A 20,820-nucleotide genomic window follows, 5' to 3' on the forward strand; every position below is an offset into this window, starting at 1 on the left:
CCCTGCCATCTGTCATTTCTCTAGCCATGGTTTTGGAGTTCCATCACTGATTTCCTAATAACATGGACCACCTGACCATTATCCTGTTTTTCCATCATTCACGCTTGATCTGCTTGAATGGTTTGGATTCATCTGCGAGAGATGATAACAATGCTGGAAACGTAACTGCCCAGAGAGAGGCAGCAAGAACACTCACACCGAAAGATTTATCTGGGTCTTTCAGTCTCGCAGCTGAAGTGACTGAGATCTTTCAAAACATGATCTGAAAAGCTGGTTGCTGAAAATCCAGCACCTCCTCCCGTTGACAATACTGATGACCCTGCTCCTGCCATTCCATCCTCCATGCCATACATACTGTCCGTCTGTATTTAAACTGTGTGAATTTGTTCCTGCCAGCATCCTTCTTTATTACATTCATTCTTATGAGAAAAAATCCTTCACTATGCGTCTCATTGCTTTCACACTGTTCAGGAACCTGACCTCTGCAGATAGTGGGATACTGATGCACTTGCCTCATATTATTACCTCTAAACTCAGGTCTACAATAAACTAAACAGAACGCATCTTATTGACTGCCAGGCTAATCAAGATCAAAGTCCTATTATCAACTTAGGTATTTAAGTTCAATGTGTGTACCCTCAAAACCTCAGCAAGGTGCTCTCTTACACACATGGCTTTCTGCCTCTTTCTTCTGCAAAGTCCTCTCTATGAACACAGCTGTTGGACATACATTAGGTATCTTTGAGATCAAGTATCTTCTAATCTTCTAGGATCAAGACATTAGTGAATAGGTAAAGATTCAGGACATCATCAAGTTACCCTGACCTATGGCAATTTCAGGGAATACCCACCTCACACTTTCAAATGAGATTCTGGAAGAGAAACACATTTCCTTGTACCCCACTGTCCAGGAGCCTGGGAGAACATTTTTCTTTTTTTGCTTGTATTTAGGAGAAGTGTCTTAAATCCAAGTTTTTTCAATCCCAGAAGAGACACAGTGGACTCACAGATAAGGAATTTAGGCAGTATGTGGAAAAGTTAGCTCCCCATGATTTTTGTAGTCTTTCTCTCCCCTCAGATTGTCTCTATATTTTTGCACATGATACCCCAAACTAGACATTACATTGCCAATGAGGCGTTACTAGGCACCAACCTCACTTTTTTGTCTTACACAACACGCTTGCTAAAACCCTGAAAAATGACATTTGGTATTTTCATTACAATCTCTCATTCTTGAATGGGGTGAAACAATGCAATGCCTTTTCTGTGGTAGAGAAGTCAGGTGTATGTAGAAATTTTATATCCCTCCTTGCCCTGCCACACAGCTTGCCCTCCCTCCAAGTGTGTTGAAAACATTTGTGAGGCCATGCAGTAAACCGTCTGACAGAAACCAGGATTACAAATTCTTTTCCAAAGAAAACCTGTTTTCTGTTTTGTTTTGTTTTGATTTGTTTTAATCCAAAAAACCATCAAACCCTGGATTACAGCGCAGCTGCAGAAACTGAGCTGCATTTAATGACACTTGATCCCCTGACAACTCCTTCCCTGCACTACTGATCTCAGCTGGTCACTCCCCATTTTGTACTGGTGTGTTTGGTAATTTGATAGGGAGTACTATTGCTCTCCATAGCTCTGTACCTGACCTAAAACCTCCCACCTTTAAAGTCTACTAATTTTTCTTGCTTTTTTCTTTTTTTTTTTTAATATTTGGGCTCAACTTCCTGAATATTATGCCCAGTGGAACATCTGCCTTATTAAATTGTACTGCATCTGCACTTCTCCTGGCTGCTCTCACTTAGATGTTCTCTATTATAAGTTGATATAATACAGCTATAATACGTTATCCACTTTGCTAACACACAGGCACATCCACACACTCACACACAGAAACAGGTGATGCAGTTCAGCTCTTGCTACAACAGTCTTGCATGGTCCAGGGAAGCTTCTGAGAAAGTAGTGGGGTCATACCCGGCACCAGGATAGGAATCTTAGTGATGGAAACATGAACTACACAGACTTAACCACAAAACTATTGCAGATTTCTGTTGAGTTTGGTATGAATATAACAGAAAACATTTCAGTGAGAACACCACTTCCAGAGGATTAATGACAGCTGGGAGCTGATTAATCCCAGTCAGTCATACTTCTACACAAGTACCCCTCAGAAGTGTTATTTTTATCAAGCACTGAAAAAGGGCCCAGCATGGAACCTCAACTTTGAAATGCCGTAATCCAGACTCAGCTCAGCTGGGATCGAACCAGATAGTCTTGGTTCAAGTGCATCCTGAGGTCTCATCCAGACATCAGCTTCCTGCAGTCCAACCAAACTTCCCTTAATTCAGACCATGAAAGCTGTGCGAGATCCACCAAGTTTGTGGGATTTCTCCATTCCTAGAAGAGCGCTCAGAAAAAAAAATTTTGCAAGAGGTTGTTGATGTTAGGGATTTCAGTTAAACACCGAAATTGCTGCCCTTATCCTACCCAAACCTGAGTACCTCCTGCTTGCTCCCCCCTTCACAATAAAACCAATTTGTTTACTGCTCATAGGAAGCAGACTGGACTGAGTGCAGGACTGGAAATGATTAATCTGAATAATTCACCAGCTGCAAGGACATTAACAGGGCTGGTATTTCTTTCAAACCTGTTTTATACTAGCTGTTCGTCTCCCACTCCTTCCTCCTGGGCGTTGCGTGGTTGGCCTCTTCCTGTGCTCCTCCTCCTTGGCTCTTGCTGGACTGGCTCAGGTTTCTCCCCCTCCATCTCCTCTCCCACTGCCAGACTTTGTTCTTCCCTGTCACTGCATGTCTGACTACCCGACTGTCCCTGGCCCCTGTAAGTCCTCACTGCCTGAATAAAGCTCATTTTTTACACAAATTTACTCCAGCAAAACAAGACATCCACAAATACTTTTGATGACTGAGAGAAAAGTTTATCCATTGCTAAAAAGGGAGCTGCTGTACCTACACATGTCCACCTTCTTCACCTCTGGATTTTGAGCTTTAGCTACTATTTGCCACATTTTGACTATGACAGATCCTGTGTAAGTGCTAAGTAGAATCAACATTTGAGAGCAACTTTTGTGTGTGAATCTGGGGGAAGACCAGGTCAGGAATGTTCAGTTTCATTTTAAATCACAGCTGCAACCAAGTGTCATGTGAAGCAATACTTACAAAAATTGCTTGTCCTTCAAGTCGACCCTGGGAAAAAGTGAAATAGGACTTGTTAATGAAGTAACATAGTAAAAAGTGATGGCAAAACCACATAAATAATGGGTCAGGGAATTAAAACAAGGCCAATGCTGCATCATATAGTGGTCTATGTGGCTGTTATTCATCTGTGTGAGTACTGGGATACAGACTCTGTTCTCCCAGTGAGTAAAAATTACTGCTGTCAGGATTAAGATAAAAAAACAATGAGCTGTTTGATCTTTGTTGGCACTACTAACAAGAATGTTTTTGGGGGACAAAAAAAAGCAAGTGAAGAATACAGAGGTAAAGATCAGAAGGGAGAAAATAATGCATAAATAAAGAAATAATATATCATGGAAACAATATTCTTCCATTCACCTTGATCCCAGAAACCTGCAGGAGTCAGAATTGACAACCAGAGTGATGAAAAACTGCAGGAAATCTGAGCATCCCCCTCACTTATGCTTCTCACGGGGAAGGTTTCTGAGGGCTGCCCAGCAGGGATCAGGAAATATCAGTGAATGCATATCATTGAACATCAGGTAGGGAGGCTGAAGGAAGAGGTGTGAGGGAAAAAAGGAGAATGAAGATGAGCAGAAGCAAAAGGAGGAAAAAACTGAATTGTGAAGAAGGATCACCAAATAAAGATTGGAAAGCCTGCAATGCTCCTCTGTGTGCACATGTAAGCCTTTGATTCCTGTGCTGGTAACATCGCTGCCTCATGGACAGGCTGCCTTTGCAGAGTGTGGTATGAAAGTGCTCCCAACCTGCAACACTCCTTCGCTCTCTGCCCAAGCAGAGGCTGGAAAATCTCTGTTTCTGCCTTGCTGAACTCAAAGAGCAGCTTCTCTGCACTGATGAAGCACCGGCATGTTTTAAGAACACCCTTAAAGCAGACAGTATTAAAACCATCCAGAAGCACGGAGGAATTGCTTTCATCTTGACGCTAATTGCTCAGCCGTGGAGCAGAAGAAGATGGGTGGTGTTCATTCGCAAATGGAAAAGGAAGGGGAAATTGGACAGAAAAAGGGAAGGAGGAAAGAGAAGGGTAGAGTGAAATAAAGCAAAGTAAGAAAGCAAAGGAGAGCTAAAAGAAAAAACAGAACTAAAGGAAAGGGGGAAAATGGGAAGCAAGAAGGAAAAGTAGTGCTTTCAAGAACAAAAAAACCAGAAGTTGATGGAATCTTCTGGAAGATGGACTTGCACAAGTGCAACTAAAGCAGCATTATTGAACTTTAAATTCTGTATTTCAGGAGGCCACAATCACACACAGAGACAAAAATACACCGAAAACTCTGTGTCTCCTTTAACTCACACATTTACCTTTGTCGGACACTGCAATACAGATACACTGATATTGCAGCTCTAACTGTGCATAGGGTCGTGCAATTCCCCTTCCATATGTGGAAGTGCACAGAAAATGCATATTCAAAATTAAAAGTTCTGTTTTAGTGGGTGCCAAAGGTCAGTACTAGGAAGACGCAAGAAAGTCCCAATAGTTTTACATGATAAATTAGTCAGACAACATGGAGCAAAAGTGTATCACGCTAACTGGATTACAGAAAAACATTGTTATTTCCTTTTGCTCAATACCCAAAGCAGATCTGGGCCTTGGATCCTCAGCATAATTCACAAACAAGCAACACACAGACAGTTGCAAGTTCCCACTTGCAAGCTCTGCTCCAGTGCACTGACTGTTGCTGAAAAGAAATACTCACCGTGCTAAGCATATCCAAACTCAGAGGAACATCATGTGAGAGTTGTTTAACTGCTTTGTCATCTTCAATCTCTGAGTAAAAGACCTTGGGAAGAACATATAGTCAAGCCAGTTAAAGCAATAACTCAATGCTTTGGAATGACTTAAAAACAAGTGCATTGTTATCACATTGTGGACAGCATTTGAGCATATGATCCCCTACCTTTTCAAATGCATGAAAAGCTAATGGCCATTAACGTTCCCTTCATATTTGCTAGAAGTTGTCCGTATGACCAAAGGACACCATCTTACCGTGTATATGCTGAACTGATGTGAAACACAGCCTAGCTTTTAGGGCAGACTTGAACCGACAACATTTATTGTGAATAATTTGGCCATGGTCAGCATGGACAGCTAAAGATTTGTGGGATTGGTCTGCACAAGTTAGGCATTTTACTTCATATAAGGAAGATATTGACATTACATGATTATGTCATTACAAAAATTGCTGTATCATAAATGTCTCTCCATGTCTGTTGCTGTATACCAGAGACTGATGAGCCAGAGAGGATCTGCTTTCCTGTGCACAGGGACCCTGAGATGCTAGAGGGTCAAAAGCTAACATGAAGTGAAGATGGTTTGGGTACAGCATTATCAATGCTGTTTGCCATTGGTTTTATTTTCATGCCACACATGAGCTCAAGGCTTAAAAATAAACTGGGGCTTGGATGCTTGATCTACTGCATGAACAGTGAAAACTATTTATTATATGTGACTATAAAGTATTGCAACTGTTTGAAAAATATCATTCCCTATAGCAGGGAATTTTCTTACTCTTTTAGTGTACATTAATAATAAAGGTAGTCAGGAATTTTCTGCTTCCAGCTTTTTACATAAAAGTGAATTTTGGATTATTTTTTCTGGAAATTTTGAATCCTTCCATAGAAAATGCTAACAAAAACAACTGGTATTTGTCTTTTTGTTGAAGAGGAAAACAGCAAATTCTAGTCGATACCCCACATCTTTGGTGCTAATTCCCCACTGACTAACTTCTATTTTGGGACTGAGGTTCATTGCCATGGAATATCTGTTAAAGCAATACCTAATAAAAATGAATGAATGGCAGATTACCGCTCATTGGTTTTCTGCTCGCACACTAAAACACAGTACCCAGTTTAGGCTAGCCATTTTGTTTTGTCCAATAGAAAGGTAGAAGGTAATGTGTCAGAGGCTTGGAAGGGGTCAGAGCCTCACCTATAAAATTGCTGGGTAAAACAGGAAAATCACTTCACTTTTTTAAGAGAAATTCGCCACTGACGTAGGGGGGAATAAAACAAAGTCCCTTTTGATATTTAACACTGTGGCTGGCCTCCCAGGGATGCTATGCAGTACAGTATCTATCAGGGGAATAGACATCATGAAACTCTCCTTCCCCTGTACCTGCTGCCAGTCTGGGAAGGTTTAGAGGCATAGTTTGGAAAAGCTATTCCTGGTAAAGCAATCCTCTGGCTGGAAGTACAAGTCAAAGGATCTGAATGGCCATGTTTCTCCCTTCACTGGCACAGTGTAATACCGACCTGCTCTGCTCTACTTCACTGTTTTATCAGCTGCAGAGATCACCGAGACGCTTGCATGAAAACTACAACAGAAAAGCAAGCTATATCCACTGCAAGCCCTTGGTATCCAACCCAAATTCCCATCATAGCTTGCTTCTAAAACATGAACTGTTTGTTTCTTAAAGTTACATTTCAATCTGTTTAAGCCCACTGTCCCCTGACCGCTTTCTGGGCAATGGTACTATTTGTTACGAGAGCGGGCTCTCCTGCTTGCTTCACCATGCTGCACGTAGTCTGAGGCCATGTAAGGTATTGCAATCCTCTACTAGCAGCATAGAGGATCACTTACTGTATATCCTGTGATGGTGCTCGCATGTTGTTTTGGCATCCTCCATTGCACGCTGAATGCTGTGCAGTTCAGTGAGTCCAGCAGTATATCGAGAGGAGGCCCCAGCCTATCTGCTTAAAACAAAATGACATTGTATAAGAAGCCTTAGGACATAAAACCTCTTCTTTAGCCACTAGGCAGGTATGACTTTGAAGAACAGACCTGCGCTGCCCTCATTCCAAACTGTCAAACATAGCCCACTACTCAGATTTGACTTGGGTGCACCTTTTCCCACTCCACCTGCCTGCCCCTCTCCAGATGCAGGTTATGGCAATAGGATCTCTTGCCATCATGCTTTCAGTGCTGCCAGCATCAACCCCATCTCTCACCAGCTGCAGTGGGATGAGGGCATTTTTATATAGGCTATACTGGTCTCACAGCACCTATTTGTCTCCTCCTCTTCACATGGTACAGGTTGGCATTTCAGTACAATGGCTAATTCAACTACTGCAAAAAAAAGAAAGGCTGGAGAAGAAGAAAACCCTGAGCTCCACGTCTCTAGTAACACGTCAGCAACTGCACTTACTGTCTGAGAAAGGGTAGGTGGAGGAGCATGTCTGCTGTGTAACCCAAGCAAGATTTTTAACACAACTTCTCCAAACCACCATCATTCATGCTCTTGAAACCAAACCCGCCTAACAAACAGCTGTAATTAGTAGAGAACTGATACAGACACTTAAACAACAACTTCATTTTTTTCAAGGTGACAGTTTTACTATCCTTAGTTTTTTGCATGCCCTTACCTATGAAAATTTTAAGTAAAGGCTAAGAACCCCTTTCCCCCCCCCCTTTTTTCCACTAGCTCTGACAAAATATCAAGTGAAAACAAGCTACTGTAAATGTCAGTTTTAGATGTGAAGCAAGCCTACATCAGATTTACACTTGTCGCTTCCACCAACATATTTGATTTGAAGCTAGATACAAAACTCAACAGCTTACAAACTCAGCACAGTGTCAATCAGCATCAATATCCAAGTAGTTAAAACAAGGGCGGAACTGATATTCTGGTCCTTTTCAAACTGACCCTGCATTTTCCCACCACTAGGAAACTTTTTGTTTTATGTTTCTTAATTTAAGTGAGCAAGTGTGGCCAGTCGGTGTCCACACCCCTCGATTAACACTGATGACTCTTTGTTCTCCTGGCTCTTTTACCTATTTATTTCTCTTCAACACTAAAAGAAATCCTGCACAGTGCTAGGTGTAATCACAAAAGGGTAAATATATAAATGAGGTTTAAGAGACCCTAACTTCTCTCACCATTTGGTCCCTATGCCTGAAGCTTCAGCCATTCTTACCTAAAAAATTCCCAGCAGACTGTCTCCTGGGCAAGGCTGCACAAGGACTGCGTGCAATGGCTCTTCACCAAGACTTTTTTTTTCCTTTTATTGTTGAAATGACATAGCGGGGGATAAAAAAAACAATACACCCTCAGAAGAGGGGACTACCCATTGTATGCTAGAGGTTTGTATTTTCTACACACCCCAGAGATCTTGCTTATCAGTTCAATTTGAAAGAATTTCTGAAGACTAATGCACTTTTATAACATCCCTGAGAAGTTCATCTAGCCATAAAAGGACAGGGCTGCACTTACACATTAAGGAGGGAAAACGTGCTTAGGGCTCTACCCGCATGGATTGTCCTCATTACCTGCAATGATCTAACCTGAGTTAATGGGTGCATGCACAAGTACAGTCTGCCCTAACAGGCTGCTACTCTGTAAACACAGGCCACCACGCAGATTCTCAGTTTCCCTCCCAGCCTGTTGCATTTCCCAGAAGGTAAAACAGGGAGATGCAATCCCCTCTCAGCCCCTTTCCAGGGACACCACCAGTGCCTGCCTTCTCCTGTCTCCCAGGGAAGGGGCACAGAGGAGCTAAGCACATCCTAAGTGGATCTTCAGGTAAACAAATAACCACCCAGTGCTTCAAGCAATGCCACTGAGCAACCCCTAGGCTTTTAAATATGTTCCTGAGATGCTGGAAACTACCTGGGACCCAAAGACAGGGACATCCACACATCCATACTGCCTGTACATTCTGTGGCATAGGTTCAGCCTCCTAGGAAAGTCTCCCAGGAATGGTTTGGAGGATAGCACAGCTCACAAACCATGTCCGTAAGTCAGTACGGACATCTTTGGGGAAGTAAAGGAGTCCAGCCATATGGATGAGAGCCAAACCATGCCATGCTACTTGCTCTCTGGGCCCTCACCCATTTTCTTTATTAGCACAGACTTAGTCTCATGGATCTCTGCTTGATTCAGGAGCTCTGAGCACAGCAGGGTACCACCCCTCGTGCTCGCCTGCTGCCTTGCATTCATCAGTAGCTGGACCATACACCACCACATACCACCTCCTACCAAAAGGAGAGGCAGGGAAGAGCAGCCAGGGCTGGGCTATCACTGTCTACTTAAGCAGCATTTCACATTTGGAAAACACCTTTCCAATCTTCAGAACACCCAGCGAGGCAGATTACTATTAGAGGTGCATCAGTAGTACAGGAAAAAGAATACCCCTAAACATTCACTCTTAATATTTTCTTGCCATCCTTGTATTACTTTCTGGGGAGGCTCACTGAGACAAGTTTGCTGGGAGGCATAGTTGCTGAAATAACAAATTTTAACCAGCAATGTCAAATACGTATATAAGGCAGGCTTCAAATTCATACTCTGAATGCACTACAGGACAATAAAATTATTTACAGAAAGTATTTGGTAAATAATTTGGAACACAAATAAATTTGAAAAAAAATCCAATCCATTTACAGACTATCTGCAAACAGAGAGGCAACATCTGTTTAATAAGGAGCCACACCATGAATTATCCACCCAGCCCTACTAAACACTACTATCTCCGTTTTGCAGATGATGAAAGAAACACAGAGCCAAATACTGACCTCAGTTACACTGGCCTATAAATTGTCACTGGTGGAGTAAATACAAACTCAAGCCAGGGAAAATGAAAGCAAGGAGTGGGAGAGGTCTGTATTTCCATCCTCCTTGTTTAATTCTCCCTAGAAGTCGGGGAATTCCCCTAACACAACAAAGACAGTGGCTGGAGGTGTGCTTGGGAGCCAAGCGTAAGCACCATCAGCACCTAGCACTGTCTTTGCCAGCAGTCTCAGATGATGCTCAGTGGTCAAACGATGGTTTGGGGAGTGTGCAGGATGTGCTTACTGCACCGCTGCATCCTGCTCTCCCCATGACAAAGCCATGAGATGAGGAGGCATGCGGTGCTCACCCTGCCAGGGACCGTGCTGCCTCCTGGTTAAACCAAGAGCCGAAAGGAAAAGGAAAACCTGGGCCAGCCCTGTCCCATGCACAGAGTCGTTTCTTGGAGAGGATAGAGGGCAGAGAGGAGCATCTCATGCAGCGTGGCTGGTTCCTGCACTCCTCCGCAGCCACCGCTCCTGCCTTCGCAGCTTATTGACATGTGCCTGGGGATTCAGAGTCACTTCTGGTTGCCAGAGTCCGAATTTCACACAACCCGGCAGAAAGTAAAAAATGTCCATTTTTGGACTGAACTTTCCCTTCGCAACCGTGACAAAGTGACTGCGTGACCCGACACAAGCAATGTTTGTGCCACTGAGGTGCAGCAGATGTCATGGCTTGGAAACAGTCGTGATGCAACACTGTATCAAAGCAGTTTGTCAGCTGGTCACAACTGTTGCAATACATCTGCTGTTGTACTAACAAATTATTTTGAGATAAATATGCACTTGAGGTATTCTGCAAGGTTTTACAGAACATCATGCATTAGGCACGCTAAAAATGGATATTAAAAGTAGTCTAAACAGTTACGTGTCAAAGGTCATGTTTAGACTATAAAAAATAGAAATAGTTTTCAGTGTAAAACTCTACGGGTACTTGTAATTCCTCCTACAATTCAGGTCAGAAACACCTCTCTTCTCAAAATTCAGCATGAAATCTCTGTTAATCTGGTAGCACCATGCACAGTGAAAAACTGCAACGGAGCCTACTCCCCCCCACAGCCTGCTAGATGGAAACCTGCAGACAAGGGAGGTGCAACGTATCTACTACTTGTAGATACTCTGAAGATCCGCCTCAGTGATGATCCCACCTGCAAATGTCCTCTGCAGTTGGATCCAGTGAGTACCTAAGAAGGCATGGAGATTAGCTCTGATCAAAAAGAACAAGGAACCAATTTATTTAAAAATAAAATTAAAGGCATTTTGTACAAACACAACCATTCTCCTTTCTGGCCCATCAGACAAAGAAAGTTCAATATTGTCCAAAACGCTTTGATGAAACTAGAAATGGAAGCAATGACTTTGGTCCAATGCAAAGAAGCCATTAATCAAGGGGGAGCACTCTTACATACATTATGACTATCCATTGTAAAAGTATATCGAATACAAGAAGTTAAGGAGGGTTTGGCTGGTAGATAAACAATGTTGAGCTGACAACATTGTATTTACTTTTCTGCTTACAGCTATTTTGTTTCTTGTTTATAGATGTCTTTGGTTCTGTACTTCTAAAAATAGCAAAAACTGCTAAACTAGTGAAGCCACCAAATAAGCTCTCCAGGTGAGCTGAAGAATACATGAGCCCTCTCCCTAAAATGGAGTTAATTTTACCATTTTGTAAATAATCACCATTATTTAAATTTTTGCTTCAGAAAAGCAACTCAAATTAAAAATGGTGTGCTGGTTTTGGCTGGGGTAGAGTTAATTTTCTTCATAGTAGCTAGTATGGAGCTATGTTTTGGATCTGTGATGAAAACAGAGTTGATAAAACAGAGATGTTTTCATTACTGCTGAGCAGTGCTTAACACGGAGTCAAGGCTTTTCTGCTCCTCACCCCTCCCCACCAGGGAGCAGGCTGGGGGTGCACAAGAAGTTGGGAGGGGACACAGCTGGGACAGCTGACCCCGACTGACCAGAGGGGTATTCCAGACCATAGGACATCATGCTCAGCATATAAAGCTGGGGGAAGAAGAAGGAAGGGGGGGACGTTTGGAGTGATGGCATTTGTGTTCCCAAGTAACGGTTATGCGTGATGGAGCCCTGCTTTCCTGGAGATGGCTGACCACCTGCCTGCCCATGGGAAGTGGTGAATGAATTCCTTGTTTTGCTTTGCTTGTGCATGTGGCTTTTGCTTTACCTGTTAAACCAGGAGTTTTCTCACTTTTACCCTTCTGATTATCCCCCCTGTCCCACTGTGAGGGACATGAGCGAGCGGCTGCGTGGTGCTTAGTTGTTGGCTGGGGTTAAACCACATCAAATGGTAAAAAAGCTTATCCCATCAATACAAGTGTCGTTTCCATTGTGGCTCCCACTGCTTCATACAATAGGCTCTGCCCACAACTTAAACACCCATAGGCTACCATCAGGGCGGCCACAGGCAAAGTGACTCCTGGGAATGGTCCCCCATCTGGGCCAGCCAACCATGTACCAGTGCCTTGGGATGCTCCTTGCCATCACTGAATCCACCAGCAGAGATGTCACTTCCATGTCTACCCTTGTAATTTTAGGCAGAGTTAGCTTGGGTACCTAATGGGAACACTTCAAATTAATCCACCCTCTGCTCCCAGCCTAACCACGCTGGCCTTGTGCAGACCTCAGGAGCAACCACTTCAGCTTGATGCTTTCCTCCAGCTATGGCAAGAAAACCGCTCATGCAGACACAGGCAAGGTCCTCCTTCCTTCCAGTCATGAAGTGACCCCAAAATCTTACTACAGTGATGAATAGTTATGAGAAAAAAACAACTTCAAAACAAATATATTTCTTATGTTCACAAGCTTCATATCTGGAGCTCTTTGGATCAGTTGGATAAAGCTCGTCATGGTACTACTACTTTAGAGGAAATTTCAAAACTGATTTAAATTTTAAATTAGATGAAAACAATACTGACTGAAAACAGTATTTTTTAAAATATTCACAAATGGAATATCTGAAAGGATTAGGGTTGGAAAAATTTTTTTTAGAGTTTTAATTATATTTACATTTCATCTTCTTTTTCCTTTTTAGATGTTTATGCTATTTCAAGGCATGCAGGTAGTCTCAGGTACTTAAAGGTCCTGAAATAATATACAAATAATTCACTGATACAATCCACATGCAATAATATGGTAATTTGTTCAAGGGAAAACTGTTCATTTCATCTTCACTAGTTTGTGGTTTGGAAAACTAAAATCTTCATACTACATATTCTGCACTACTATTAATGATAAGGCATAGGCCAACAAAATGAGATAGTCATTTCATTATTTCACTTTTAATCTGTGTGGGTAACAGCTAATAGGTACTGACTGAAGGAATCCTTATTTTCCACATTGATGTGTCTCCTATTTGGGTTCCATGACACAAGAGAAATTTGTTGATGAAATGCCAGCTGTCACTACTAACATGTCATAATATAAGGACATAGGAATAAAAAGCCTCATGAAAGACAATTCAAACTAATTCTAAATCAAAGTTTTCAGAACAACACATTTTCTAGAAAGAGGAATTCCGTTGGTTTCTTTTGTTTCAAACATTATTTAATTCAGTTCACTAATTCATCAAAAAAATTGAGTTTTATTGAAATAGCATTTTATCATTGAAAAAGCTGGTTTCAAGAAAAAAGTCTGCCCACTCCTAGAGGTGAAACGAAGTGTATTACAGCCCATTCACTCTCTCACTGACATACTGGTGAAATTCTTATTTGTAAAACAATAAACAACAATAGGGTCTTTTCTTGTTTCCCTTCTTTTTACAGTCTGAACGAGGTTATGCAAATACCATGGTAGAATGAAGACAGCATGACGAACTGAAAAAGATCAGGAAATCCTAAATGAAAAAAATGTGCCATCTTTTAATCTCTTTGAAGTATTTTCCAGCTCCCACTGCCCAGCAGTGGTACGTAAGAGAGCAAGAATCTCCCAGCCGCAACAACTACAAAGGACAATGAATTGAAACTGGAAATTCTCAGACAGTCTCTCCTGGTCCTGCACCCTGAGTAGCAACAACATGGAAAAAATCAAAAAATGGAGAAATATTGATAGCCATACCTCTGAACGACTCACCTACCACTGCTAGTGCACTAGATCCCAACAAGAGGAAATCCACTGGATCACCTGCACACTGCCACAGTGAGCACTGGTGCAGAGACTGCAGGTAGTATGGCCCTACAGAGGCATCATGGTTTTTGGCCCAGACCATGGTGCACAAACCTTTGGAGAGACTAACCCAATCTCCGTTAGTCTTTTAAAAAATAATGTAATAAACAAAATGAAAAAAAACCCTTAATGTTATAATAATAGCAGGCTTGGACCCATGTGATGTTTTCCTGATGCAGTATATAGCATCATCTGTTATCTGCCCCAGGTACATCTGAGGTGATGGTCATCAGGGTATTTATAGCCCAAGGAAGAGCAAGGAAGGAGGCAAAGCTCAGGACTTAAGCTACAGTGCAACACAGCAAATCCCATTAAAAAAGAACAGGCGCAATATCAGTGGCATGCCTTGGCCCTGCTGATCACAGAAGAGAAGGGCAGAGGTGGGAAGTCCCATTCCCCTCCCCGCACTCCTCCCTGGAGCTCTGCTCCCAGGAAGGCTCCGACTCTGCAGAGAAGCAAAGGAGAGAGCATGGGAGCTCTGCACAGTGCACAGTGACTTCTAGGTGTGAGAAGGAAAATCAGAAACTGATTTTTTAAATAATTTTTAACAACTAGATATACAAAGAAACTTCTAGCTGTGGGTGGTTACACACTGGAACCCCTTTTGGGGAATTCCTGGTGCTGAAGGTTATTAAAAGCAGGGGACACCATTATCTCTGAGCAGAGGTCTAGTTTATACCTGTCCTGCCTTTGTCAAGAGGAACAGACTGGGCAAACTCTGGATAAATCTTACAGGCTAGTGTTTTTAATAACTACTGATCAGAGGCCAGTCTGACTAACACAAGTGCATACCTGCATACATTGTACCTGCATCTAACTGGGTGAAATATTTCTCCTAATGAAAGCGCTTTCCACTTCCAGTATAAATGTAGTATAGATGCCTGTAAAAAGCACCACCAAGACACTCCATCTTCGTAACCTCAGGTTCATTCCTGGAAGCCTGAGTCAAAATCTAGCACTCGCGCCCCTAAAACCAGGCTTGCCCTTCAGCTGTCAAAGCCCCAGTGTGGTGGCATGGCTGCCCTAAACCAGCAGGTTTGCACATGCTGCCTGTGTGAGATAGACCCAGTGAGCCGCAGGTGAAACTCTGCACCCAAGGAAAACTGTGTTATCCAGCGGTGAAGTTTCATCCTACCACTGAGCAAAAGCAGCAGCTCACAGCCAGTGGCAAGGGCAAGGTCTCCCAGCTTGGTCTGCCCTGCTGCCTCTCCACTCCTCCATCCCTCTCCCCCCAGGCATTTCCCTCCACCTTCCTACTCCAGGGCTTCTCCCTCCCCTTTTGTACCAATGTGGATGTCACCTAAGAGAATTCAACCCACTTCCACCAGAAAAAAAAGCCTGTTCTCTTTTCTCTCGTGGGTTATGCATCTGAGGTGCTAGGAAGCATGAACATCAGAGCTGCAGAAAACATGGCACTCCAAACACTATTGGAAGCAGAAACAGGAAAACGAAGTTGACCACACAGTGCTTAAAGTTCATAACTGAGTCTTAGGCATTGTTGGTGACAGTAAGCTCTACTAAGCACACTATTACTGTTCTGAAATGAAATGATAAAAACAAGCATAAAAGTCAGCCTGCTATGTTTTCTGAGCATTTATAACATGGGTAAAATACATAAGAGAACCACATATGAAAGACTTTGTATTTATTATCAAAAAATACAGCTTCATTCTATAGATAACATATATATATATATATATATATATATATATAAAAATAAATAAAAAGGCCAGTTAAACAGTAAAAACGACAGATAAATAACCTGGAAATTTCTTTTTTATTTTTCAGGTGTTTGCTATCCAAAGCTTATTATCTTTAATGGGAACCATGGCAAAATTGTTCATGCTACTTGAAAAATGTTCTTGATGTCTCTCTTAATCTCTTTGCTTTATCTACTACAAATTTCTCTCTTGCTGATACACCATACAAAACTGAGCTCTTGAAGAAATAGCTTTCTTGGTATAAGAAACAAAATTCAAGGGGATCTTCTGGAAAAGTGGTCAGATGATAGAAAAACCTGACAATCATACATGCATTATGGACACACACAGACAAAAAGATTAAAGGATAAAGAGGACAAAGCTGACCATGTGACAAGCAATAAATGTGCAGGGTGAGGACAGGACATGCAGCATCTTGGGTTCCCACAATCCCTACAAGTCCTGAGTAATTGTTTGGAAGATCATTACTGGTGGGCACAAACAATCTGGTCATGCCCCAGAGAGTACCACAAAAATAAGTGTGCAGATTGGTTATCCCTGAAATTTCAGCACAGGCTTCATACAGCTACACCACCTCAAATGGTAGCCACCTCCACCAAACCTCTTCGTATTGATCACAACTAAAGCAAACACACGCTTCTCTGTAGAAAGCAGAGCAGTTGGTCCAGCTGGTGTTTTCAGTCCATGACAGGATCGAGGACACATCAAAGGAAGCTAAAAGCAAGAGCTGAAATAGACATTTTCAAGAGATACTTGTGACACTGCAAAATCACAGAGAAGGTGATGTTGGAAAACACCTCTGGAGATCACCTATTCCAAACCCCTGCTCAGAGCAGGCTCAACTGTAGCAGGTCGTTCAAGACTTTGCCTAACAGGGTTTGAATATGTCCAAGTATGGAGACTCCATAACCTCTCTGGGCAAGTGGTCAGTTACCCTCACAGTAAAAAAGTTTTTTCTTATGTTTAATGACATTTTCTGTGTTTCAGTTTGTGCCCATTGCCTCCAGTCCTGTCACAGGGCACCTCTGAGAAGAACCTGTCTCCATCTGCATTATTTCCCCCATCAGATATTTATATACATTGATAAGGTCCCCCTGAGCCTTTTACTCTCCAGGCTGAATTGTTCATCTCAGCCTCTCCACATACCAGAAATGCTCCAGTCCTATAATCATCTTTGTGGCCCTTTGCTGGACTCGCTCTAGCATGTCCATGTCTCCTCTTGTACTGGGCAGCCCAGAACTGGACCCAGTACTCCAGATGTGTCTCAGCAGTGCTCAGTAGAGAGGCAGGATCACCTCCCTCGACCTGCTAGCAACAGTCCTCCTGATGCAGCCCAGGATGCTGCTGGCCTTTTTGCTGCAAGGGCACATCCACCAGGACTGCCACAGCACACTGATCCTAACATGTCTGGAGAAACCACCTCAGTTGCAACTGTGATTTTGTTAAAGGCTGCTGAAGGCCAGGTCAGGAAGGAAATCTGGCATCTTCTCAAGGAACAGGAAATTCTTCTGTGACTCAGTTCCTCCATAAAAAACGGGATAATTTCACTATCTTCTGCAGTCAGCAAGTCTCTCCATTCACCAGCAGTATCACTAAAAACCACAGAGGAAATTCTTTGTCTCAATTAAGTGACTGAAATAGATGTGTTTTTTAAACCTGAATCCCTGCACTAATTTAGTGTGGGACACGGCTGTGTAGCCAAAGAGGCAGTAACAAGCAGTGGGATGTGAAAGCTGGGAGAATGACTGGGAGGGTCGAAACCCTCTTAGCTGCAAGAGACAATAAGGCATGGAAAAACATCTCAGCAAAAAGATCAAATACGTAAGGGAACAAACAGTGAATGACCCAGGCACAGTTATGATGTCCACAAAGCCAGTATCTAATACTCCCTAATCCTCTCAAAGAGTTCCCTGCTCCATCGGCACGTTAGCTTCTGCAGCCTGCGGAGTCCAACCCTTTGGCCCCAGCCCATACCAGGGCTGCCTCACCATGCAAGCCATGCCCTTCTCTTGGCATCAGCTGGTTCAAACAGCTCGTTCCTTTTCCCTTTCTGCCCATTTTAGGTGCCGCCTAGTCCTTTGTCCAGAAGTGACTGGAAGAACCCCTTATATTCTGCAGGTTTCTTCTTCTATCCTCTCTATGAGCACTTTGTCTTACAACTCCACAGAGGTAAATGGCTTGAATGCTCTCATCTCAGCCTACTAAGTCCTTTAGCACATATATAGAGAGAGTTGCAATTCTTGACTGCATAGTTCACCATACCATAGTGCTGCCATTATGACTGTTCAGCTAAGATGAGAAGAGTAGCAACCTGCACACAATGGGTTCATGTGGGAATGGGAACATCATGAAACAAGAACGGGAACTAAAAATGCCATCAGGACATTGGTCTCTGTGCATGGCTGGAGTACCAGCTGCAATGCCACCATCTCTGTAAATAGTAATCTTCATAAAAAGCCTGCTTATTTTAGAAACATGTTGCCTTCTTTCAAGATTATCTAGAAAGCAGAATATGAAACAGACCTCACATTTCTGTTTGAAGTAACAAATTTTGGCTTCTGCTGTCTCTAATTAAACCACAAAAGTTTTGGTCCTAGACACTTACTTTCCATCATTTGCACTTTGACAGGTTTTGTTCATGTTTTTTCCTAAAATGATCTTCTAGTTGAAATTTCTCATGCAGGAAAGAATTTAACTTGAGTGAATTTCTCTATAATCTTTGCCCTTAGGATTTTTTTCAGAAGCTTTTGAGCTCAGCAACACAAAGCCAGTCTTGGTTTAAAACTTTATATGTGCAATAATGCCTCTGACACATCAGAAGCATCAGAATGATTTCTGTATTTGAAAGCAGCATGCTCAACATTCACAAGATGCTCATTTCCCCTCATTTTAGAAAGAGGATTCAAATTGCAACTTCCAAATGTACACAGGTGTTGATATTTGACTGTATGATCATTTTCACAGGTGCCAGCAATTTTAAATGACTTTAAAAATTGAGGGAGGTGTGAAGAATAATCTGGCTTGAGATTCTTCCAGCCTCAGGGATCTTTCTGTGTGAGTTACACCAGCCTGACCATCCTCTGAGGACATGGGGAAACTCAGAACCACTCGGTGTCCACTTCTCACAAGAACTGCTCTTAACACGACTGCTATCTGCACTGTTATTTAAAAAGTGTTTATTAACTATAAGGTTAATATATATAAGAGGAAAGACACCCTATCACCACTTGATGATACACCCAGAAAGCCAGGTGCAGAATATGCTAGCACCTGCACACGGTTTATCTCTTCTAGCTCTAAAAATTATCTAGGATAACTTTTGGCAATGCTTGAATGAAAGACCTTTTTAAGACAACAAAGCCAGTGCATTTTGACTATCCAACTACATGGCCAGCAAGTCATTAACAGAAGAAAGGGTTTCTCCCACGGCCCCATAGCTGTCTTCCTTTTGAATAAAAGGCTCTCTGGGTCAATATTGTGTGGATTTCTCTTTCATTGGAGGCCAATAGCCTGAGGAGCTTTCCTCATAAGTAGTCCTTACTCCTGGGTGTAGTTACACTGCGCTTGGTAGAAGAACTGGTGTGAACTTGCTGTATTTCACACTATAAGCCTCTCACCTGGAGAGTTTTATGGATCATCACACAACATATCATTACCTAGGTTTGAGTTAGTTACCTGGTTGTGATGGAGCTCTCTACCTAAGCCTCCAATTTTCAGTGGCTTATGCCCTCCTGAAGTAGTTACTTTCAAAGATGAATTCCGCTGTGCTTGTTCTCAGCTCAGCGACTCTGAAAAGTTTGAAAAAATAATGTTCCTCTTTTGCTGTGGTTTGGATGTTCACGTTATATGAAATAACTAATTTGGTTTTCATGTATAAGCATCTTAACTAAAAATAAAAGGAAATCAAATCTTGCCTATTCTTCCCCAAAAGTATTTCCTTTCAGTTGGAATTAATTACGAAGAATAGGTTTTGGGGTTTGTTTGTTTTGTAGGGTTTTTTTAGATAGGTCATTTTTTTGCATAGGAAATTTTATTCAAGATCACATAGCTAACATAGTCTTAGGTGTGCCTGTGGTTTAAAAAGTCTTTTATTACGTGATCACAGACCACTGTTGCACATTCACCAATAAACATGGCACCAAATTTTACACTCCTTAATATACGAAATAATAAAGTCTGCAAAGACCTCTTCATAGTAGTTTACTCAGATTGTAGGCATCTTTGCTATATTTTAATAACTTTTTAATTTGAGAAAAACTTTCCATAACCATTTATTCTAGTGTTTCACTTCATTGTGACGGAAAAGCTGTGAAAAGGTCCTATCAGTCCTGTTTCGAGTCTCCACCATGAAGCAAAAATGTTAGTCACCTATTTTTTTAATATATTTTTATTTTCAGTAAGACCACATCAAAGGGATATAAGCAGAAATCAGGCATAAGGTTGAGTCCCAATATAAGCATGATTTGAGGAATGGGAAACCCCCAAGTATACTCTCAGCTAATTGATGAGTTTGTGGGGCACTGAAGAGAACTCATCCACTGAAATTTTCCATTTTAAGACAACAGGATACTCTTCTTCTCCTCAGGATGTCTTTTGGGTGACAGACACTCGGAATCCTTGCCATTAAGTTTAAGAAGGTGAATCTGATCATAGGACATGCTCACTCCTAAGGAGCTGTACACAGTACATAGTTCTGTGCCCTGTGCAGTCCAGTGTCACTGTCTGTCTGTCAGAGAAACAGAGGGTGTTTTTTTCTGCAAGGCACGCTGGGCGATATGGAGGCATTCACCTACATATTAATGCTAAGGCTATGCCTAGCAGCCTTGACTAAAATTGGGGTACATCTGTGCTGAGCACCCTACAGAAGTCCTATTACTGTCTAATGTGGCATGGTTGGAAAAGGAAAAAAGCACAAAACCACTCTAACCCCATTTTGAAAACTGAAAATCTGGCCTGGGAGGGACTGGCAAACCCTCAAAGCAAGTCTGTGACAGCCTCAGGACAGAAAGATTTTCCAAGGCTCACTCTAGTGCTTTAACTCTAAAACAATCCCCCTTCTCCAAAGCATCACTGGGAACCTCAATATCTGGTATAGGTATAATTCCACCAATTTTTAAAAGATTCTTGGCTAATTTTACCTTTTTGACTGCTGTTG

At 42.1% G+C, this 20,820-nt stretch overlaps 1 protein-coding gene across 3 annotated transcripts in view; it reads right to left on the minus strand.

Moving 5' to 3' along the window:
• EGFLAM (EGF like, fibronectin type III and laminin G domains) overlaps nt 1-20,820 on the minus strand; it is a 76,208-nt gene that overhangs the window by 50,897 nt on the left and 4,491 nt on the right. For 2 of the 3 annotated variants that reach the window (XM_052775683.1, XM_052775681.1), the window contains exons 2-4: nt 6,790-6,902; nt 4,907-4,990; nt 3,171-3,197 (exon numbers count right to left, since the gene is read on the minus strand). In XM_052775683.1, coding sequence (XP_052631643.1) covers nt 3,171-3,197; nt 4,907-4,990; nt 6,790-6,902 — 224 coding nt within the window. The remainder of the gene's footprint in view (nt 1-3,170; nt 3,198-4,906; nt 4,991-6,789; nt 6,903-20,820) is intronic. The other variant, XM_052775682.1, reaches the window with a different exon arrangement.

Source organism: Harpia harpyja, chromosome Z (genome assembly GCF_026419915.1).
Source record: "Harpia harpyja isolate bHarHar1 chromosome Z, bHarHar1 primary haplotype, whole genome shotgun sequence".
NCBI lineage: Eukaryota > Metazoa > Chordata > Aves > Accipitriformes > Accipitridae > Harpia > Harpia harpyja.